This window comes from Meriones unguiculatus, chromosome 16 (genome assembly GCF_030254825.1).
Source record: "Meriones unguiculatus strain TT.TT164.6M chromosome 16, Bangor_MerUng_6.1, whole genome shotgun sequence".
In the NCBI taxonomy this organism is placed as follows: Eukaryota; Metazoa; Chordata; class Mammalia; order Rodentia; family Muridae; genus Meriones; species Meriones unguiculatus.
The window spans coordinates 52,959,477-52,984,633 of NC_083363.1; the positions used below are offsets into that span (position 1 = coordinate 52,959,477).

At 38.9% G+C, this 25,157-nt stretch overlaps 1 protein-coding gene across 1 annotated transcript in view; it reads right to left on the reverse strand.

Annotated features, from left to right (window-relative positions):
• Positions 1-586: 586 nt before the first annotated feature.
• LOC110544930 (indoleamine 2,3-dioxygenase 1-like) overlaps positions 587-25,157 on the reverse strand; it is a 70,499-nt gene continuing 45,928 nt past the window's right edge. The window contains exons 3-4 of the mRNA XM_060368954.1: positions 16,396-16,788; positions 587-1,447 (exon numbers count right to left, since the gene is read on the reverse strand). Coding sequence (XP_060224937.1) covers positions 779-1,447; positions 16,396-16,788 — 1,062 coding nt within the window. The 3' untranslated portion in view covers positions 587-778. The remainder of the gene's footprint in view (positions 1,448-16,395; positions 16,789-25,157) is intronic.

Here is a 25,157-nt window from a genome sequence, read left to right on the forward strand (position 1 = left end):
CAACATTGTACACACACCATAAATTCTGAGATAAAAAGAAACCTGGAATTAATTTATTGTTTCCAAGGTCTGATAGTTCATATAAAATGCAAGGAAAAGTATTTAACTTTTAAAAAGGGGGGTCTGGAATTATTTTTGGGGGGATATGGTACTTTATATAAAGAATGGGGGAAATTATTTACTGTGAATAGGAGAAAAAGAGCTAGTCCACAATACATTCTGTATAAAATGCAAAATATAATATATTTACTTGCTTTTGTCTATAAACCCATTTAAGAAGCATGAACAGAAAGTGGCATTGTGCTGTTTTCGCTCTGATAGCACCTGCAGTGTGTAACTGCAGGATTTTTGACTACAGTGTAAGATGTGGCAAATTTAGGTTGCAAGAATTATAAAACAAGAAACAGTGTTGCAGAAGGAGAGGTGGGAGAGTCACTGTAAATGCTAGTTAATTTACCAGTAATTTTAGGTAAGAAGATGTAAAAAATAATGAAATTAGGAGAACCAACTTGACTTTTTTTTATGCAATTTCTATTTATTGATTTTCATTATTATATTTTAATCATAAATCTAATTTAGAGCATTTCTTATCATTTTAAAGTATTATTAAATAGTTCACTTTTGTTATTTTCCTACAGGGAGTGCACAGATTATTTTAAAATCTATACAGTGTATGACTGGTAAATTATTTCATGTTCCTACTCAGTGGGTCTGATTTAATGAGCTATGACAGGACATAGGCAGATTTCTGTGCACCTGCATCCTTGCTGCACTAAGCTCAACCCAGAAGGGCTTTCTCAGTTGCATCTTTCACACTCTTCAGGAAATTCATGACATCAGTACCCCCAGTCCCTCTGTTTTCCGTGTTTGAGGGTTCTTCTGACTTACAACCTTCTTTGGGCTGCTGCTTGGAAGGTCTCACAATATACGTATCTACTATTCCGAGGTGGAATTTCCTCACAGAGACCAGGCCATTCACACACTCATTATATGCGTTCTTCAAGTCTTTATCTCCTGTTGAAATGACAAACTCGCCGACTGAGGGGCCCGACTCCAGGGAGCAGAGGAATTCACGGTGGTCCGGAGGCATGTACTCTCTCATTTCCTGGAGGAATTCTGCAGGAGATCCTTCACCAGTTTTATGCTTTATTCCCAGAAGGACATCAAGACACTGAAAGATGCTGTTCTGGCCTGCACTGCCCCCTGAAAACTTTCTGGGGGTGTCCCAGACGCCCTCATACAGCAGACCATCTGACAGCTTGGGATTGCCTTTCCAGCCAGACAAATATATGCGAAGGACATGGAAAAACTGGTCTGGGTCCACATAGTCTCGCATCTTCTTAAAAAACTCCTTGGCGTCCCCCAGACTGGTAGCTATGTGACTCAGTGCCTTTTCCAGCGCTTTCGGGTCTTTGTGAGTTACCACATTGGATACAGCGGGGATTGCCTTTAAAGGAAGTTTAAAATAATAATAATAAAAAAAGCAAGATATATAAGATCTATCGGTAAACATTGGCACAGAATAAATTTGCTCATTTACTCAGCCAACCAACCATATGTGTCCATTTCTATTGTGTGCACATGAATATATGTGAATCTGTTTACACCTGTGCGTGCACGCGTATGTCCTTGTGCTCATGCGGAGGCCAGACATTTACATCAAGAGTCAGTAAGAGCTGCCCCTCTGTTCTTTGCGGCAGGGCCTCTCACTGGCCTGGAGCTAGCTGATTAGGTTAGCTGGCTGGCCCCAGAGCCCCAGGGATCTGCCCATCTCCACCTCCTGGCTTCTCACGTGCCAACATGCTCAGCTTTTTCATCAGGAGATGAGACTCATGCTTCTGTCTTTCTGGTCAGAATAACTGGATTTGCATCTTTATGGATTAACAACAGAACCCTTTGAAGATTTTTATTTCTTTTTTTTTTTTTTTTTTTTCAATGCAGTTTATTCAGGAACATTGAACAATCCTCGGACCCCGGGGAAAGCCAGCCCACAGCTTAAATAGCCTCTGGGTAGCCAACCCAGGCGTGCCACGGGGGCAATGCAGATAGGTCCACATACATGGAAGCAAGCCAGATCCTCGGCCTTAGCCAAATGTGGAGTTGTTCGTGACAGAGAGCACTCACCATCGGGAAGGTGGAAGGCTGAAACCAGCTCCATCTTTAAGGCATAGCATTCCACAGCTCTCTACAGTTCCCCCTTTTTGTTTTAGACGCATCAGGCAAGAGTAGAGGTCTGATCTCTGATATTAGAAATAAATTGGGACTTTGTACTGATGTTCATTTAGGTGTCATCCACCCAAAGAGCATCAGACCCGTCCGATGCCTTTTTCTCAGAGGCGGGTCCTGGGGCATCAACCCGCATGCAATCAGACATGCTCTTCTCTGGGTCCAAAGCGGCTGACCCTGAGTGCAGTGCTTAGCCTCGCATCCTGACCGTATCATTTTAGCTTTTTATGGTATCCAACCATGCTTGGGGAGAATGTCCTGCTTCAATGGCTGTAAAGGCCTGAATGATCATGGCTGCATCACACTGTTGTGAGACTCTAATCTTGCATATATACCACAGGCAAACCAAGGAGACCTACACCAGAAGGCCTGCTAACACTCCCATGCCCGCCCATTCCTTCAGATGATTCATGGCTGCAGCAATCCATGTTGATAATCCTGTGGCTAGTCCTGCGTCCAACTTGACTTTTATACTAGGAAATATATAATTCCATTCTTAAAGTAAGAATACAATTTTTTTAAAAAGGATGATGACTTTATATTTGCCTTGGGATTTTTGAAAGGCAGATTTGATTTTTTAATATGTGCTCATTGATAGAGGAGACTGTCACCCCTATCAGTGGGACATTGTGACACAGAATAAGTAATTTGAATATGTGTACCTTGTAATTAGTAGAGGTCCCAATCACCAGCCAATGGCTGTGTGCCCTGGTACACTGATGGTAAATAGCACATTTGTTTATTGGATGTACTCTGTAGATTAAGAAAACAGAAGGATAATGATTAGAGTTCCTTATTCAAGGTGAGAAATAAGCAGGAGAATCTCATAAGATCAGATAACAAATAGGTTGGTAGTAGACAAGGAATCAAAATACTAATAAGGAGAAACAAAGTGGCAAAGTTAAGAAACACAAAATATTAATCACACATTCCAATGAAAAGAAGGAAAATGCGAACTCAAATTTTAATAAAAGAGCATACAAGGAAAAGAGTCCAAGGACAAATTTATGCTATTTTTTTTTTTCTAAAATTTACTCATCATAAGGAAACACAGTTGTTGGGTAGGACACAGTATGTTAGAGTTTAAATATAGATGACAATAACAATGCATTCCTATTCTCCCCCAGAAAGCCTGCCCGAAATAATTAACACTTATTAACTTACTGTTTTATATGAAAGCTTTGATGGAAGGCAATGGATGTTTTATGATCATGATTAGAGGAGCATTTATGTGCCAACTTCAAAGTTAAGTTGAAAAGAAAACAACAAATACTATGGTCTCTCCCTTCCTGTTAAACACAATGTTTGAAAGATTTTACATCAACTACTTAATGATTTTTTATTCACTCTGTATACCATTGCCATGTAACAGTAACTATGTGCAAGACTGTATGTGTGATATACACTGACATATGTTATTCACGAAATGATTAATGAAAACTGCAGATCGTGTCAGATAACAGGAAAGCAGGGGGAGTTACTTGTGAGCTCTTATCTGTAACCTTCTGAATGTGTAAGGATCATGCAGACTCTAACTACCTAATTATTGTCTTCTGATTAAGGGGTGCTGTTTAAGCTCAGTGGGTTGCCAGTACTCAGAAAATTAAAAACAACGGGTTTTCAGGGGGAGAAAAATAAACTAGGAAAAGAAACTACAGTTGATTCCTTGAACCAATTAATGCTAAGCATCCGCTAATCTCTAAGTTTCCAATAATGTCTTTCAGGGTGGGACAGAGCCACCCTCATTAAGAAGAGGCCCACAACCAATGAGTGTTTGGTGACAGGTTGATTAATATGTCCTGAACATCACACAGAGTCCAAAACCCCAGATGAGAAGCAAATGAGACATACACTTTCACTGTGTTCCTCAAGTACAGGAAAATTCTGTGTCCCTTGATGACTGTAAATGATGGTAATTTCCAAAGATGGAGTAAATGTCTCTCTTCTAGTGAAAGAGCAGCATTTCCTCATCAACCAGCCCTTAATTGCCTACCTTTTTCCTGATGTGGACTCCTGTTTTGTTGCTCAAGTTACTTAAAACACCAAAGCTTAATAAATAACAAATATAAAATAGTATACATTCTATGAAATAAGTTTTGCTAAATACACAGGAAGACAAATATAACTATGAGATGGATTCTTTACTGAGAAATTAAAAATAAAACAGATTTTGACAAAACACTCACTTTAAAAATTCACTTTTGAAATATTTCCCAAATGTCTAATTCACATTTCAGGATATAGAATAATACTAATACCATTTTTGCTAATTGCTTATAGTTTTTGTATAAAATAAATGAACTTATATAAAATTAACCAATCCATATATAAATCAATATTTTTCCATAACTGAAAGTTTTTTTTCTTTGCTAAATGATACAAATGCTAAAGAAATGTACTACAAATTTAAAGGTGTCCTTAAATCCATTATTGTGCTAAAAAGAAATTAAGTTACAGTTTAGTAGATGTTTAGATTCTTGGAGTCAGCCATGAATTCCTTAAAAACTCTAGTTTAACAAAACATAATCTATGATGCTCTTCATTTACTGTAAAGAAAGTCTTCCTTGATAACACAGTGCAGAGATCAATGGATCTCAAATAGCCCAAACATGAGTCATGCATCTTTATCACAACTCCTGCATCTACAGCTTAGGAATCATTGCAAAAGAGGAGACAGAAAGACTGTAATGACCTGAATACCAGAAAGTCTCCTGTGAAACAGTTTCTCGTAGAAAAGGCTATATTTAAAAAAAAAAAGTTTGTCACAATGACAATATAAATGAACATGTTGACTTGGAAAGGAGAAAATTTGACTATTCCACAGCTAGACAAAACAAAAACAAAAACAAAAACACTGCTGGTAATGGCTGAAGACTGCTGGAGAAGGGGAATTAACCTTTCCCTGGGACAAGGACTCACTCTTGTTGCTTGTCCAGTGCAGAGTTTTCAACCCTGAAATCATAAACACACAAGTAGCAAAAATGGTCTCAGTAAGTTTTATCTGCATGTGTATATACATACATAGATAGATATATGTACGTTTACAATAATAATCAAAGAAAAATAGACTATCAACACGAGAGTTTAGGTAAGATGTGAGAGGGGGTAAAGGTGGGTACCTGGGAGGGGCAAGAGGAAGAAAAGGAGGGAGTGATGAAATTATATTTCAACTAAAAATATTTAAAAACCTACAATATAAAAAAATATTTAAAAACCTACAATATATAATCTACAATAAATAGAAGAGTGCTACTGAGTAATAAAAACAAGAAATAAGACACTGAACATTGCTTACAAATTTGACAAATACTAAATAGTAAATCCCTACTCTTCTCATACTTTGTCGAGCCAAGTGGTCAAAAGAGAATCAATACATGATAAGTCTTTTGAACAGGAATTCATATGAAAACAATTGTGGAGGACCTAAGCCCACATCTTTCCTTAACATGAAGAGAGAAGCATTTACTCTAATACTTCCTCACGTGAGTTTTTACCAGTTGTACAGCAAAGAAATAATTCACCTTTTCTCTCGGTTTACCACCTATGGTTACAGTTATGGACTATCATTAAGTCAGCTGATGCAGACCAACCCATTGAGATCTTTCTTATTCTGAACATTTATGGATCACGTGGAGTCTACTCAGACATGAAGACCTGTCTTTATCAGCTAATAATCCTTCTGGGGACTGATTCACATCTTTATAAACAAAACTTAGATTCATCAGACCAAATTCTCTTCCAAATGGCCCATGCTCTTTCTTAGTTGCTATTCTCTTACCAGACCCATATCTACATCTATTTGATGCTGTCCTTCTTAAATTCAGAATGCCAGGGTCTGTATCTATTCTATCTGTATGCTTCCAATGACCTTTAAAACTCTAAATCCCTGCATTTCTGCACATTTCTACATTGGGAAAGTAACTGCTCTCCTAATCAAGGTCCTCGCATTCAAAAACTCTCTGGCTTATATTTACCACTAAATCTACCTTGCTGTACATTTTTATGAATTAAATTTGTTCTTTGACAATTTCATACATATATGTAATACAGTGTGATTCCTTTCCTGTCCTGCATCTTTTTTCTCCCTCTGCTCCTTGTCAAGCCCCCACCTCCCTACCAGCTCTTTTTCCATGTCTACATCTTTCATATTACTTTGTGTCCTATGGGCTGGAGCAGACACATCTTTGTCACTCTAAATCTTTAACCTTATTAGACAGCCCACAAAGAAATTGTAGGTATGTCTCCACACACAAACCATAGAGAAAGATACGTTAATCAAGTCTCTTAGGCTTGAAAGACTTATGTCGTGGAATGGGGATGGGGGTTGTAGCTAAAATGAAACAAAAAGGGAAAAGAAAGCTGAAGGAAAATATCAGATAATTTGGCATTTAAGGTTGGAGTTATTTGTGAAGCATTTAGGGTGAACAGACCTCTGAAAGTGCTCTCAGCTGTAGTATTTAAGCATGTGGGAACAGCTCCTAGAACATCCTTGGGAGACAGAGCATAGAATGGCAAGTCCAAGAACAAAAGGATATCTGACATTTAATTTGTTAGTCAACCAATACCACACAATTAGGCAAAGGGACAAAAGCACTGCCAGGAAAGGCAACAGCAGAGCAACTCTAGATGAAACGTTTTGGTCCATGACAGATGGCCCTGTAACATACTGACTGAATTCTCTAACAATGAGATTGCTGATAAGTTACTGAAGGAATGTCTCCTCCTCTGTCCATTTGAGCCAAGCATGAAAGCATAACATTGTTTCATCAGTATTTTGTTTAGGACTAACCTTTCCTCAGATGAGGGACATCACAGAGTAATTTTCCCATTTCAGTAATTGCATATATTGTAAGCACAGGAGATATTTTAATGGAAAAATATATTACAGGCTAAGTCTATATAGTATCACTTAGAAAGAAAAGTATGTACATATACTATTCTCAACAGTGAATTTGTTCTGTTTGTGTAAAATTTTATCCACAATGTGTGCCAGAATGTTCATGGTAAACCTATTTGAAATGTTCAAACTAAAATGAACTGAAATGCTCCTTAACAGCAATAAATATGCTCTCTTTTAATTGATACATACTCACCGAGCTGCATAATGGATTCCACTATGGCATGTACATATGTGTATCACTTGTTTTAATATCATCACTTCTTTGATACACTGCTAGAGTCTTTCAGAGGCCCTCTGTGGTAGGCTCCTGTCCTGTTATTTGTTTTCTCCTACGTCCAATGCACATCCCATTTGGTTTTCAGGATTGATCATCTTACCCCGGGTCCTCTTTCTTGTTTATATTCTTTAGGCGTATAGATTTCATTATGTTTATCATATCTTATAGGACTATATGAGTGAGTATAGATCACTTGTGTCTTTCTCCTTCTGGGATACTTCACTCAGAATTATCTTTTCTAGATCCCACCATTTGCCTGCAGATTTCATGATTTCCTCTTTTTTTATTGCTGAGTAGTATTCCATTGTGTAAAAATGCCACAATTTCTGTATTCATTCCTCCGTTGATGGACATCTGGGTTGTTTCCAGGTTCTGGCTATTACAAATAAAGCTGCTACAAACATGGTTGAGCAAATGTCCTTGTTGTGTACTTGAGCAAATTTTGGGTATATGCCTAGCAGTGGTATAGCTCATAAGCAAACCTTCTGCAGAGCACAGGGAATCATATGAGAGAAGTGGGGGGGGGGTTAGTATGACCAGGAGAGGACAGGAGCTCCACAAGCACCAAATATTGCTGGGCACAGGGGTCTTTTTTGAGACTGACACTCTACCAAGGACCAGGTATGGATATAACCTAGAACCTCTGCTCGGATGAAGCCTGTGGTAGCTCAGTAACCAATTGGATTCCCATAGTAAGGGGAACAAGGACTATTTCTGACAGGAACTCAATGACTGGCTCTTTGACCTCCCCACCCCCCCAAGGGTAGAGCAGTCCTGTTAGGCCACAGAGGAGGACTTTGCAGCCAGTCCTGAAGATACCCGATAAACCAGAGTCAGATGAGAGGCAGGAGGACCTCCCCAAGCAGTGGACTTGGAAAGGGGCAGGGAAGAGATGAAGGAGGGAGGGTGGGATTGGGAGGGAATGAGGGAGTGGGCCACAGCCTGGATACAGAGTTAATGAAATGTAACTAATAATAAATATTTTTTTAAAATGTTGTATAATAAAGAAAAAAATATCATCACTTCTGCATTACCCTCTTATTCCACTGTGGGTCCACTCCATCTTCTCAATTACCCACAGCAGTGGATTTATTCTACATTGCACACATGTCCAGTAATGAACATCAGTGCTCCTTCATCCCACAGATTATCGTGAGTAAAACTCAAAAGGTTGATGTAGAGAAAAGGGTCATGAACAATATTCCTAGTGAGAAAATTCCACAAATATGCTAATTTAATTGGCATAGCATCTTCATTTGATACTTTATACCCATATATATCTGAATATATGTACATGAATATATGTGTGTGAAATCTGGAATTTAAAAGGAAGGAGAGACTGGTGAAATTCGTTAATATAAAGACCACTGAGAAGGAATGGAGAAAAGAACAGGATGAGATTTAAGGGAAAAGCTTGACTGAGTGTTGCTGATAATGTATCTTATGCTATGTGTAAGTACATTTACATCCTTTTATTATTAAGCTATAAGCTTAAAATATTTATGACATTTTCATGTATATGTTCATACCACAAAAATACAACATTGGAGAATGTTTGATAGAAAGGTATTGTTATGTGATTTTATTTTTGTTACACAGTAATTTAGACTGATAGAAAAAAAATGAGATGTGAAATGAAAACACATGGACTGTCTGCCTCAGACAATATGAGTGATGAAGTTGGATTTCATTATTTGGAAAACCATCTCCCAGTTCAAGGTGGCTCTGATTGCACATGAAAACATATTTGTAAGACTATGAACTGCAAACTTTACTGTACTGAGGTCCACTCCAATTCATAAATCTATTAGTCTGACCCGATGAATACCATAGTCGTATGTCACATCCTAGAGGTAGCTCTTAAGAAACTCCCACCCAGCCACCTTTCAAATATTGACTAAATTTCCATGATATTGCAAAAAATCTCAAAAGATTACTATACTGTAGCCAACAAACAAGTGAACAAAATAAAAAAAAAAAAATTTAACTTCATCACTTAAAAAGAACAAATCAGAGCAAAACACAGAGAAATAAATACATTTCCACTGTCTCTTTTGTCTTAATAGATTTATTAAAATGAAAGAAATTTAATATTCCCTTGCAAGTGCTTAGGGGAAATTGGTAAAGTAAAGCAAGAAGTAATCTAGTTTATATTAGTGAGGGAATTCTGGAAATTTAGGTCATAATTTTAAAACACTACTTAATTTTGCAGCGTAATCCATATAATTCAATAACTAATAAAATAAAATCAATTTACGGCTTAACTGCTTTGGGCCTATTAATTTGAGAGATACTTTTCTACTGAAATTTAAGGACTTAAGGCCAATTTAGCCAAAGGCTAGAAGACAGAATCCTCTGGTGAATGATCTTACATATGAAACTCATAATGTAAAATTTAAAGAGGCTGAGAATCAGGAAAACGAGGGAAGCCTGAATTGGGAGGATTCATAGCATCATTCATAAATATAAAACTGGAGCACTGCACAAAGCCAACAGTACATTTCCACATGGTCCAATGCTATTAGAATCACCTCTACCAGCAAATGACCTACTCATTCACAGCAGAAACTGAAGTGTCCTGTCCCTTAGGATAATAATTCAAAACCAGTTTTCTGGCCACTGAGAACCACAACAGTATTGTCAATGAACTAGACTCCATTTTTTCCCACGTAGAAGACAGGGCATTTGTTAGAACTCAGTAAACTTATAGTTAATTCAGAGAAGCATGATTCTCTGATGGTCATGATTAAGAATCAGAGGAGAAAGAGGGTGTGGGATTGGGAGGGGACAAGGGAGAAGGCTACAGCTGGGATACAGAGTGAATAAACTGTAAAAAAAAAAAAAAAAGATTTCGAGATCTGCAGTTACAATCCTTGCCACCTCAGTTCAAAGCCAGGAATCAATGATTTATCCTGCCTTGACCTATTTTTACCTGCACATGAGTGACTGAAGTATGACTTACATAATTAACAGCTGATTTCATTACTGCTGTTTTATTTAGTATTTCTCTGCAATATGAGCGCTTATTCTGCCATGCACTAAGTAAACACAAGTAAACTCTTTTTTAAGTTTGTCATCCCCCTGCTCATATTTCACAAGAGAAATAGGTTGTGCAGTTTACTGTGATGCTCAGACTATTAAGCTCTTGATTCAAGTTCATTTTCTAAATAATTGTAAACACTGGTTTTAAAAGATTATTCAGTTTGGTTTTATAAAATGGTATACACGTTTCATTATCATATTTGTGAATTGAAAAAAAATATGTCTTCCTGACATTCAAACAAGGCCTCCTGTTTAGACTAAGAACTCCCATTTAATCTTGCTCTTCCATGGCAGTGGTGTCTTTGGCTAATCATCACACTTTGACCCTTTATGCATTAGCACTTTATGCATTAGTGCAGAGGGACAAACAGCCTACCCAGCTTAGAAGATATTAACTCCATCACTTAAAGCAGTTGAACAGGCAATCAGAGTTTTAGGAATATATGTAGATTTCATTCTGACTAGACTGTGCTCCGAGGTCATTACAGATATCAACTCGTTTATTCTTATTACAAACAGGTAGAGAGGCACTCATTTTTTTTTATTGCTGACTAAATTTAAGTTCAGAGTAAAAGGCAACTTTTTCAATATCGCACCAATGATGAGTGGTGAAATCAGTATTTGAACGTGGTCGATAACATCTCCAGGATCTATGATACGGTGTTAGCTTACTTGCAGTGGTTAGACTACAAAAAAGTTCTGATATTCCTAAGTTGTGTAGAAATAAGATATCTTGCTTATGGGCTATGTCTGGCATCTTTGACTAAATCAAGTTTTTCTGTGTTAAAGAGTGATTTGTCATAGAAAGTCTGCTTAAGACAAAACTTTAAAAATAGTTTACATCTGCTTAGCACTAACTAGACTTAGCGATTATTAAAAACAAATGAACAAGCATGAAGTTGGGAGGGCGTCCCTGCTTCTCCGTTGCTGTGGTAAACATTGACCACACACAACTTAAGGAAGGAAGGTGTTTATTTCAAATTACAGCTCCTGTCTCTGAGGAAGTCAGGGTAGAAGCTGAAGCAGAGAACATGTTGGAATGCCATTTACTGCCTTGCTTTCCACCACTTGCTCACTCAGCCTGCTTTCTTACACGGCAAAGGGCACCTGCACAAGGTCTTAGCCACCCATGGTAGGGAGAGCCATCCTGTATCAGTTACAAACAAGAAAATGATTCACACACACACAGGCTAATTTGATCGGAGTAACTTCTCAACTAAAGGTTCCCTCTTCCGAGATGACTCTAGTTTTCATGTGAAGGTGCTTAAAACTATGCACCATGAAAGGGGAAATGTTAAGGTAAGATTGGGGAAGCTGCAGGGGGTTGGGGGACAGTAGATGAGATGTTATAGACTACATCATTCCTGAGGTAAGAAATAATGTTTCCTTGGATCCCTTTGTGATATAGAATTGCCTCTTAAATCTCTCCAACCATCCAAATACTACATGAGAGCAAGTGGTCGTTTTGTGTTGACAATCCCCTAGGGAGTAACAGTGTCAGGATCAATCATCCTACATCCTGTTGGTAATATTCTAAATTTTCACTTGCCCTTTTCTTTGAGGTCAGTAGTGTTTTGTTGTCTATTTTATTTGATTTTTTTTTTTAAACTGGAAACTTGTCATATTGCTCGGGCTGGATCTTGAACACTTGGGCTCAAGGAATCTTCTTGCCTCAGTGTGTGCCTCTGGTAGCTGGGAAAATAAGTGTGTAACCTTATGTTCACATGTTGTTTTACTAAACTGAAATAACGTGTAGAGAGAGTCCAGAGCAGCAATCAGGCTTTTATTATGGATACGTTAGACAGCAGAAATAACCTAATATGAGAAAGGAATATAAAGAAGGAATTAGATAAATTAGGGTGGGGACAGAATACTTTTGAACCAAATTATGTAGTATATTTAGGCACTTGCCAATATGTAAATTCCTTTTGCCCTTAGCTAAGGTATCTTTTTTTTCTTTCAATGCAGTTTATTCAGGAACCTTGAACAATCCTCGGACCCTGGGGAAAGCCAGCCCACAGCTTAAATAGCCTCTGGGTAGCCAACCCAGGCGTGCCACGTGGGCAATGCAGATAGGTCCACATACATGGAAGCAAGCCAGATCCTCGGCCTTAGCCAAATGTGGAATTGTTCGTGACAGAGAGCACTCACCATCGGGAAGGTGGAAGGCGGAAACCAGCTCCATCTTTAAGGCATAGCATTCCGCAGCTCTCTACAGTTCCCCCTTTTTGTTTTAGACGCATCAGGCAAGAGTAGAGGTCTGATCTCTGATATTAGAAATAAATTGGGACTTTGTACCGATGTTCATTTAGGTGTCATCCACCCAAAGAGCATCAGACCCGTCCAATACCTTTTTCTCAGAGGCGGGATCTTAGCTAAGGTATCTTAACGAAGTGCCTGTGAAAATAGCTGTGGCATAGATTTCCATAAGATAGTGAGGTAAACCTAGAAATGAAAGGTTGGGGGACAAAAGAGTTATAGTGGATGTAGTGAGAGGTATTGTGATTACCAGGGTCTGTACTGGCTTTAATTTTTTTTTTCAATTGTTGACACTTTCCATGTCTCCTCGGGGTTCCCACCACTATCACTCCACATTTCTTCAGCCCCTTTTTCTTGTTGGTTTTGCAAACACTAACTTCCATACTATATTCTTCACGAGTCTCCTCTTCATCGACAGGGTCAGAGTTCTTTGGATTTTATTTGTACCGTGCAGTGGATGCTCGCTGAAACCTCTGTGGGACACCAGCTCTAAACATGCTCGTCCAGAAATCCCTTGTTTTCCTGTCTTCCAGTTCTTAAAGCAAGTTATCTTAACAGTGAGGACTGAGCTAAACAGGCTTAACAGGCTGCCATAATAAACCTGTCTTTGTAGATACCATCACCTGCCATTATGATATCACCATTTTTTTTCTCTTTTCCTTGACTATAGTACATTCATCTACACATAATGGGCTTCCTTTTTTTTTTTTTTTTTTTGCATTTTAACCTTTGCTACTTGTATTCAGCTTCTCAAGAACTCACACATATTTTCAATAGAACACTGTACTTAATCTTGTTTCTATTGCATTAATTTCACTTGAATAGAATTGAATTTTCATGAGGCCTAAAGATTAAATACAGTTCCTGTAAACAGGATAGTGTTTAGCAAAAGTGGCTTGACTCATGATGTCAGCTTTATAAGATGTCGTATCACAGACATTCACACACAATGTATGAGCTTTTCCCATGTTCAGATCGCGACTTTTGCTTGTCTCTGCTCTTCACTGAAGAAATCCTATTAGCACAAACTGGGGAAATAAGCCTTGGAGAGTGAGATCTGCCCTTTGGTCCTTTTACACGCACAGCATTGGCTCCAATTCCCTCTTGAAAAGAGTCTTGAGTCAGTTTTGGTTCAGATCCAGCATGGTTCAGATTTTTAGGCAGCTGTACACTCTGCTAAGTAGAGGGATCTGAATCTCTTATGTTTCCTCTATAGCTCACCAACAGTTTGATGTTGCCAAGAAAGCCTAGGTTGACCTCTGTCCAACATACAAGCATGTACTGACCAAAACATATTTCCAATGCGTATACCAGCCTTTTTATTTTTATTTTGGAAAGTTTCCACACATTCTTCAGGAATTTTAACCCATATTTTGAAATGAAAATGTAACTTAAGGTATGGCATATACCCAACATCCCGATGGCAGCCACAGCCAAAAGTCTTGTGATCATCTAGCAAGTGACAATGTCTTACGTAATTTGAATTTGAATGAATTGTCAAGGTTGAATATAAAAAGTCTTTCTCTGGTATTCTCTCTCTCTCTCTCTCTCTCTCTCCCTTTGTGTGTGTGTGTGTGTGTGTGTGTGTGTGTGTGTGTGTGTGTGGTGTGGTGTGGTGTATGTGTGCATGATGTATGTGTGTGTCCTATACTGGAATTCAGTGCAGAGTCTGCCTTCTACCAGTCAGCCAGTCTTGGTAGTGTGCTTCTTATATTCTTATATTTAATAATGAACTATGTTGACATGCGGACAGAAATGAAAAACATTCACTTTTCTAGTGAACAAACTAGATTTAACTTGCTGTAAACAGATTTTAAAAACATATTTTGTAGCCTGAGCAGAATATTTGAAATGCTAAGTAACCAAAATTTAATTATTATTTATCTCATGCTATATTTTGTTTGACATAAAATAACTGCACACATTCAGAAGAAACAATGATGTCTTGATTTATGTATGTGCTGGCAATAATCAACTTGTCATAATTAGATCATGTTTCTTGTTTTGGCTTAAAGAAAACTAACTTTATTCCCTCCCAGTTCTGCAAAGTAAGTTTTTTAAATTTATTTTTATTTTTTATTTTTATTAATTACAATTTATTCACTTTGTATCCCCCCTGAAGCTCATTCCCTCCTTCCCTCCCAATCCTTCCCCCTTATCCACCCATGTCCCTCCCCCAGTCCATTGATAGGGGAGGACTTTCTCCCCTTCCCTCTGGTCCTCCTCTATCAGGTCTCATCAGGAGTGGTTGCATTGTCTTCCTGGTAAGGCTGCTCCCCCCTCGGGGAGGTGATCAAAGAGCAGGCCAATCAGTTCATGTCCCATTACTATGGAACCCAATTGGACACTGAACTGCAGAAGTGGGAGAAAACAGGGAACAGGACAGAAGCCTACCAAAGAGGGCCTCTGAAAGGCTCTGTCCTGCAGGGTATCAAAGTAGATGCTGAGACTTATAGCCAAACTTTGGGCAGAGTGCAGGGAATCTTATGAAAGAAGGGGGAGATCATAAGACCTGGAGAGGACAGGAGCTCCACAAGGAGAGCAACAGAACCAAAATATCTGGGCACAGGGGATTTTTTTCTGAGACAACCAAGGATCATTCATGAAGATAACCTAGAACCCCTGCACAGATGTAGATCATGTTTCTTTTAATCACTGCCACATAACAAACTAATCTCAAACACTTACTGTTTTAAATATTACCCTTTTTATCGTGATCTTTTTTTCAGGAAGGGAGAGACTTGGTCTTCATAATAGTCTGTTTTGTTTGCTTTGTTTGTTTTAAATTTCAAATCCTCTTAGGATTTAAATTCCAAAATGTATTTCAAGTGTCTTATAACTTGGTAAAGATGATTAACTGAAGCAATTAGCCATATAGGCTTCCTCCTTCTTTACCTCCCCCTTTCTCTCCCATTTTCTCCACTTTCCCTCTTCCCCAACCTCCCTCTCCTTCACCTAACATACTTTCCTTCTCTCTTAACTTCTCAAAATTGTTTCCAGACTTTGAATGCTTTGTTTGGACTCCCTGGGCACAGGGGTCTTTCCTGAGACTGATACTCCAAACAAGGGCCATTCATGGATATAACCTAGAACCCCTGCACAGATGTAGCCCATGTCAGCTCAGTATTCAAGTGGGTTCCCTAGTAAGGGAGACAGGGCTGTCTCTGACATGAAATCTGTGGCAAGCTCTTTGACCCATCCCACCCCCCATAGGGGAGCAGCCTTGCCAGTCCACAGAGGAGGACAATGCAACCAGTTCTGATGAGACTTGATAAGCTAGGGTCAGATGGAAGGGGACAAGGACCTCCCCTATCAGTGGACTTAGGAGGAGATGAGGGAGGGAAGGTGGTGTTAGTATTTTGGAACACAGCCTGCTCCTGGGTTACCCAGCAACCTATGATGTCATCATGTGTTGCTGGCCATGTGGCCACACCTGGAAAGCATAGTTACCTTACCCCTTAAAGGGATGACCCTGACATGTGGTCTTTCTCTTACTCTTTCTCTTACTCTCTTACTCTCTCCTCTCTCTCTCTCTCTCTCTCTCTCTCTCTCTCTCTCTATCTCTCTCGGGGCGCCCCTTCCCTTTTCTCTCTCTCTCTTCATGTCCTGCTCCCCCCTCCCTTCATACCCTCCTAATAAACCTCTTGCAGAGAATATAGGTTGACCAGCCTCACGCTTTTTTATAACTAACGTTGGTGCATTGGCTACGATAGGGCTCTCCTAGCAAAGCTAAAAACCCTTTTAGTCTCCGGACAGGATGGTTACAACCGATTTTCTCTGCTCTATGCCCCAAAACCGAGACCCAGCATAAAGCATCAGCTTGCTCTGATGGGCGGACCCCCTTGGGGCCATGGTCTTGCAGCACCGCTTGGCTTGGTCTTCCCTGTTTCCCCAGGCTGCTTTCACTCTCTCCAGACTTGGGTCCCTGTCCTGTGGCTGGTGCCCACACTCCAATCCGGCACCGTGGCCGGGGCTGAGCGTCACAGCTATGCAGGTCCAGCTCCCGCTGCAGTGGGGGAAGGGGAGCCAAAAGGGACCATGTGTGTTTGTTCTTCCGGCGCCGAGCCTGGGAATTCACGCTGCGCTAAAATCAACCTTAAAGGCTTGGTGCGCTGTTTTGGGTAGGACAGTAACCAGCACAGATGGGAAACTTTTAAATTTCCAGGGGGATCCCCGGCAGGCGCCATGTTGGTCCTGAAAAGAAGTGGGCGTAACTATAGTTTAACCAAAGACTTAACGAGGCACAGCACCATCTTTGGTTCAGGCAGAGGCCCCGCCTCCGGCACGCCCTACCGTCTTGCCATGCGCTCACCCCTCCCCTCTCCTGCTACTAAGGCGCCTGCCGCTGCCTGTTCTGTCTTGCTATAGTACCCCCCACAAGCTGCTTTCCTTTCACTTCTAGCCCCGTTTTGCTTCTAGCCCCATGCTTTCTTCTAGGAGGCTGTTTCCAAGCTAAAAAAAAAAAGAAAATCTGCCTGATTTCTGTACACTTTACTCTTTACTCTTATATTTTAAATTCCTTATCTAATGCTTTATATAATTTCCTCATTGGGTTTGCATTTATAAGTCTTAATCATAATTAACTGTTTATCTTATCTTTTAGACTAAGCCACAACAACGGGCCTCATTTCAAGTTGTTATGGATTTTTATAAAAATTCAAAGTTACATTTTACTATCTTATGATTCAACCCTGCTTCAAATAAATTTTATATAATAATAAAATTTCAAAGTTACAAATATCTATTTAAATTAAGTTGGTTTATGTGTTGCTTAAATATAATTTTAAAATTGCTTCATACTGGTCTGTTCAGGGGTTCATTATTACATACAAGTTGTTTACCAATATTCTAAATTAGGATCTATTAATTTTAGAGGTATTTATGTTAGAACTAGGTCAATTTAATGCATCTCTACTATCAAAGGGTTAAAATATACTTGGTTAATTTTAAATTTGGTTTATACTGTTCTGCTAAATTGTTGGGTTTAAACTTATAGCTCAAGGCTTTGTTATTATGTACAAGTTGTTTACCAATATTCTAAATAAAGATCTATTCATTTTTAAAAATATATATTTATATTAAAACTGGGTCAATTTACTATATCTCCACTATCAAAAGGTTAATATAAGCTTGGTATTGTTCTTTTAAAAATGTTTTTATTAATCTGTAGTATAGCCTTAGACTATTATAAGCTATAAACTTTTATATATTAAATCATACAAAAACTCTTGTGCTCTCACTTTAATAAATTATATTCCTGACTTTTAAAGTTCTAACTTAGCAAGGACAAAACCTAAAGTCCTGATATTTAATGGTTAACAAATGCAAGTTAATAGTCATCTCATAGATACATATTTATAGTCCTACAGATGCAAACATGGTCTCACTGTAATTTTTAATAAACAGCTGAGGATGGTCCTTGAGTCACCATATAGGAGTTGGTAAAAATAGTGAGCTGTCCCGCCTGGCTCTAGACCTAAGCTGTGCTCTGCTGGCAATCCTGTAAAAAGGCAAGAGGTTTGCATAGCCAAAACTCCATTCCACCAGGTGACATTTTCAAATGCAGCCAAGTGGATGCTGGTCCAGCTGCTGACATGCCAAAGCTGGCTGCTGGCAAGCTGGCCTCTAGAAGTCAAAATACTCCCAAGCAGGCTTGTCCTCTGTGCCCAAACATGGAGGTTCAACCAGCACAAGAGCAACAGACATTGCCAGCCTTCCAGCTCATTGGCCTGGCCAGAGGACAGGTGGCTCCTTGACTTAGCAACCTCCAAAGCTCTCACACAGGTCTGTTTTTTACCTCAGAGTGAGGTCTCATGGGCACATTGCCAACTTCTGTGTTGGGAGACTTCAGGTGCCTTCCCAACGAGGCCTTAAGCCCAAGTCCTAGAGCTGCTATTTTTAGGCCTAGACACAGTTCAGACTCAAAAAACAGGCCTAAATGAAACCTTTTACCATCCCTTTAGCTAAAGGACAATAAATGTTCATAGCAGTTTCAACTATGTCTCATGGTAAATAACTAAATACAAAGGTCCCTCTCAAAAAACATATTTGAGAGATGTCTTAAGGTTAATAAATACAAGTTATACATATATGAGAGTCTTAAAAAGTGTCTTAAGGCTGGTAAATACAAGTTATACATGTTTGAGAGTCTAAAAATGTGTCTTAAGGTTGGTAATGCAACTTATAAATGTTTGAGGGTCTAAGAAAGTGTTTTAAGGTTGGTAAATACAAGTTATAAAGGTTACAAGGTCTAAGGTGATTTAAGGTATCTTAAATAGGTAAAAAGGCTTAATATTTCCTCCTGTTGTTATGTACTGTTGTATTGACTGTCCAGAGTTTTAACCTTTATCAGTAGTGCTCTAATTTATTAATCTGACTCTGATACAAAAACATTCCACTATGCCACGTACTATTATGACTATTATGGTTCTAAGCTCAAGACTATAAGCCTCCATATTATGTATACTTATACTAAAAGTTAAGATCAAGTGAGTTTCCCTTTTACTTCATAAAAGGCTTTTGCCTTTTCAGAGCTCACCTTAAAAAAATACTTATGCTATTAACACAAATATGTATGTCTACTGCCTTTTTCTACAACACGGAGTACAATTGTGATACTAAGATGTCTAAAGTTTTATCTCCTTATTAAAACTTAAAAGTAATTCTTGTAAGCTGCAGAAAGTCCACCTAAATCCACCTCTCAGGTCAATTGAACTCCAGATAAGTACTGCACTTATTGCCTATCTCAAAAGGTGGGACTCCTCCCCTTTCCTGGCTACAGACTGCTATTTACTGCATGCAACACTGGCTAGATTGGTGAGTTCTCCTTATTGACCAGCCACTAGATTGGTGAGTTCACTCCACTTTCTCAGCATAAACTCCTGTCTTGGTAGTGGAAGCTTGACCGCAGAGCTCCAGCAACTTCGTACTATCTTTTGAGATGAAGGGACCACCACCCCCAGCCATAGCCTCAACTGTCTAGGGTTGACCCTGTAGCTGACCTCCATTTTAGGGCCCCACTGTCCCTTGGGCGGTATGTCTCCACTCACACACGGTTCCTTCTCCTCTCTCTCTCTCTCTCTCTCTCTCTCTCTCTCTCTCTCTCTCACTAGTGGGAAGATCTAGTGCTAGGCAAACCATCGTGGCCTGGCAGTGCCATACTGGGCATCCGCGCCCTGGTCCCTGGCCAAAAACTGACAAGCTATTGGACCACGTAGCACCCCTCTTGATTGAAGTCACACTTTGCCATTGGGATGTCTCTGGAAGGTCCCTGACTTCTTTGCCCCCAATGGGAGATGTCCAGACCCCTGTACCTCCAGATAGGATGTCCTCTGGAGAATTTTAAGTTTCTACACCTAGTGCCAGCTGGCAGCAGGGCCTCTAAGTTTACACACTTTTGTAGCCAAACCTCACCTCAATGACAGATTGAAAACAGCCTTCTTTAAACATTGCCAGTGATTAGGTAAATAAAGGTCCCCCCAGATAGACAGAGGTTCCCATGTACAAGCCTCATTGATCCAAACCTTCTACTTTTATTTACTCTCCCAAAGTTTTCAATGTATACCTACAGGATTTTCTCCATAACCTACTCAACTTTAACTTTTGCCTATATATGTGTTTCAGTGTCCTGCCAGACACAGATGTTTCCTATAGCCACAAAAGTGCCAAATCAGCTACAGGTGTTCAACTCTGACCTCATAGACTTCCAACAAGCTACAAGTATTCATCCCTGACCTCACAGACTTCCAACAAACTGGACCTGCACCTTCCCACCCAGCCATGGATGTTCTCACAGACCCTAGAAAGCATCAAAACAGCCTATTCTTGACTTGGCCAACATTTCAGCCTTTTGACCTCCCTACAGCGCCCCCAGTGTCAGCAGGAAGTAGCCAAAAGAGAATCTACGCCCGTTATTCACTTGTTGTTAACAAAAGGCTGAAATGGTGTGCTTCAGGACCAGGAGAAGTAGCTCCAGGTTCTCCCAGCCTTTCCAAGTCCTTGCCTGCTGCCTTGCATGGCTGGCAAATCTCTCTATTGACAACCCTCTACCCTAAATTTTCCAGGACAGAGGCTTCCCTTACTCTTGACCTTGCAATCTGACCATTTTGTTGCTATAATTCTTCTCTCTCTCAACCTTTTGTATGACAACCAAGAGCTGCTTCCAATGAGCCTAAATTTATATACCTTAACTTACCTTATAAAAAGCAGCCCAAGCTCCCCATTTTTTAATTGTAGAAAAAGGGAGGAATGTTAGTATTTCGGAACACAACCTGCTTCTGGGTTACCCAGCAACTTATGATGTCATCATGTGTCATGTGTCACCGGCCAGGTGGCCACACCTGGAAGGCGTGGTTACCTTGCCTCTTAAAGGGCCAACCCTGACACTTGGTCTCTTACTCTCTCTCTCTCTTACTCTCTTACCCTCCTACTCTCCTCTCTTACTCTCTCTCTCTCTCTCTCTCGGCACACCTTCCCTTTTTTCTCTCTTCATGTCCTGCTCCCCCTCCCTCCATACCCTCCTAATAAACCTCTTGCAGAGAATATCAGTTGACCAGCCTCATGCTTTTTTTATAACTAACAGGTGGGATTGGGAGTGAATGACAGAGGGAGCTATAGCTGGGAAACAAAGTGAAAAAATAAAAATTTAAATAAAAAATTCTGTAGAACACAAAAGCAGAGTCCACCATAACCTTACATTGTCCAGTCACGGAACATTTCAGAATTTCATGCTCATCCCGTCAACATTCTCATAGAACAGGCAACATAGGCTCCATGCTAAAATAACTAATGAGCAGGGACCCTGTGGTTAGCTTTCCAGTGACAAGAGAACCAATGCAGATTCTCTTAATCCAAAAGTTACAGACTATTACACATTATCTAGCCTATAGGGCCAGCCCAGATGGTAAGCAGATGAAGTATAGCAGCCACAGACAGGGTTTCTAAAGTCTTAGACACATCGTTTCTGCTCCTGTTTGGATACCTTGCTCTATAACCTGGGAATGTTTCTCTTAGACTCACACTAACTGCTGCCTTCCTTTTCCTTCGAATAAAATTGACATGTATTTCCATATAAGCAGCTTCATCATGGTAACCTGAAACACTAAAGACCTCTGTAATTTGATATGTCTCTGGCTTTTGTGTAACAAGTAAAGTATAATTCCTTTTTAAAGGCATTGTAGATTTATCTTAAATTAGTAAGTGGGTAAGTGAATAAGAAATCTCTCTGAATTAATTCATCTCGGTGCTAAAATTGAACCAATCACCATGTGATAAGTTTCTTAGAAGCCACTTTGCTTAGAAGAGAGATTATAGGAAGTATCCTGTTCCTGTATTCCTGAACCTTTTCTGGTGTTGAGAATGTCTGGGAAGTACAGCCTTATGTTACTCTAAGGTCTCTGAAAATTCAAACCTTTGTTTTGATATTTATTCTGAGGTCGTATTTTATTGGAAGTACTTCAGCTTTGACCTGAAACCATGTCTTGTTTTTATAATCTCTCCTTTTTTCCCCCTAAGCAAGAATGAAGATGGGAAACCATTTTGTTTCAAGACGTAATATCTCATGGCTCTTTTGCATTGCTATAAAAATCTGCTTGAATACTGAAAGCCCCGTTATTCATCTCATTCTTCCTAAACCTCACCAGTCAAGTGAAAGAATACAGTTTGTGTTCTGAACGGGATGCCTGGAACATTTTGTCAGATTCACAGAATCATTAAATATCTTTTCTATTTTTGATGCTGCCATGATAATCTTGAATATTTTTTTGCCAGCAGGATTTCCAGAGTCTCTGCTCTCTGACTTTAAGCAATTCCTCTCCAGTCTCTCCATACTACTAATAGCTATCTTGGGGTATCAGTGGTAATTCCTTTTTACACCATCACTCTACTTATAGATATCAACTAGTACAGGAACTGATCTAGGACTATGTTACTATATACAAATTTACTGTGTTTCAGCATAGACTTTAATAGTGATGAAATAGTTTTCTATACTTCATCCCTTCTCATTCCCATGTATCTGACAGACAATAGTTAATGATAATGTTGAATAAGAAGATAAGTCACAGCTTCAATTCCAGAAAGCATATTTTTGGTGTTTTTTTTTTTCATGCTTCTTGATACATCATTCTAAGTTCAATGTTCAAACAATTCCACATAAGCAGACTAAAGCATCCTTGGTAAAATGAGACTCAATTAACTGATAATAATTAACTGATAATAAAAAGCTCAACTCAAGTCAAAATAAGTAGAAATTCTCACAAGAGAACACGTGAATATGACATAGCAAAAGCATGGCCACTCAACATGTCATTTCTGCGCGTGAGTCTTCCTTACTTTTAAGTACTAATTGCCATGAAAGAGTAGGGGACAACAACAAAGAGCCCCAATATTTAAAACAATGATTAGTCAGCTTTATAGATATGGTTTCTACAAAGTAATTCTGACAGAAAGGAAAAAAAATGTAATAATTAAGGAACATTCTTTTCTTATATTTTCATCAACTGAAGAAAAGATTTAGTTGTGATAAGCTTGCATGAGTTTGCCTTGTGGAGCTGTAATTTTATTTTATAAAATAGGAACTAATATTTAATTAAATAATTAGGAACTAAGTGTACAAGGTGAAATTGTTAATGTCATCATTTTAAAAGCTACATGGATTGTAACACAATTCTTCAAAACAACTGTATTACAAATGTTTCTCTGTCCCCAAAGGAAGACTATCTTCTACATGTATTTATACATTACCATTAACCTCTAACCTTTAGTAGCTATGTACTGTTTGAAATATTTTCTCTGTCGATGTTCCCTGCTGCATATAGAATTCTAAAATAATCAGGCCATTTTATTTGTGCTTTCAGTTCCAGTGTTTCAGACAAGTAATGGCACACAGTAAAGACAAATAATATTGTCTTTGTAATAACACAAAACAGTAATACAATAATATGCTAGCAAAAGTATAAGAAACATCTTTCTTAAGACACATGTTCCTTTTCTTAAGGCCATGTTGAGACAGTCTATATTGTAGTTCTATTTTTTTGAAACCACATTTCTCAACAGGAGTCACTTATTACATGTATTATATCCCAAAAATGTGCAGTGTCATTGTTTATGCCTGACATTGATTTTCTTTTCTGGGTTACTTCTAGTTTTTCTTTCTATTTTTTCAAGAAAAAAAAGCACTTCTGAGTCCCTTTGTGCAAAGAGCTGTATCAACTATGTTGTCTTCTTTGGTATGCTGTACAATGGAGAACTCACAAACATAGGAACAGAAAAACATATGCATTGTAAACTAAGTCCCTTAAAATCTGCCTTTCTTTTTTAATTTAATTTAATTTTATTTTTATTATTAGTTACATTTTATTAACTCTGTATCCCAGCTGTATCCTGATCCCTCATTCCCACCCAATCCCACCCTCCCTCACTCATCTCCTCCCTGTCCCTTTCCAAGTCCACTGATAGGAGAGGACCTCCTCCCCTTTCATCTGACCCTGTTTTATCAGGTATCTTGTGGACTGGCTGCAAAGCCCTCCTCTGTGGTCTAGCAGGGATGCTCCTTCCTGGGGGTTAGGTGGAAGGTCAAAGACTGTTGATCTCTCTGGCATTCACTACCCTAGCTGGTGTGTTTTATACAGTATTGAAATAATAGTTTTCAATTTGACATTCAGCAGGCTCATTGCATACCAATACAGAGGTATGCCTTGCTGTCTTGAATTTGTTTATGCTGTAGCTATAACAAGATGGATGGGAAGGAAGAAATAGAGAAGTGGAGAGGAGATTGGTTTTTCCATTCAAAGTTTCATATTTAGTTTTTTCCCACAATATAACTGAATTCATAGTTGAATTTATAAATATGCAAATCTGAACAAATGGCTGAGAAAAATCACAAATGATAATGAATAATGCCTCCTTATTTTCTCTTTACTTCTAAGTTAAGGTTAGCACTAAGTCACAGTATATGAGGGATATCTGGTTCAAGAAGTAGGTCAAGACTTGTGCTTTAACATGACTTGCATCTCACATCCAGCTGGACTATCTCCAGTGATGGTGTTGTTTCTGTCTCTGGCTAAGGAGTAAAATCTGATCTCCCAAACAACCTCAGGGTCAGGATATGATAAATATATGAAAAAATGGAAAACCATTCAGAGTGGCCAGTAGTATAAACCAAGTTGGTTGTGAAAATTAAATTGAATTTCAGTTTAATTTTGGTTAAACTAACTCTAATAATAACTCTAATAAATAACTCTAATGGTTATTATCCACATGAACCTAGAATTAGAATTACATAAATTTAAGTTTCAGCAAAGGCTGCATATGCTAATATTATCAGTGCTCTGGTTCTCCTATTTTATAGGAATAAAGAGCTCTGGCCCATACTTATGGAATGCCCTGAATTAAATAGAGAATTGAAATATCGTGTGAAGTTTTAAAAGCTATAGTTACTGACAGGCAGGCTTT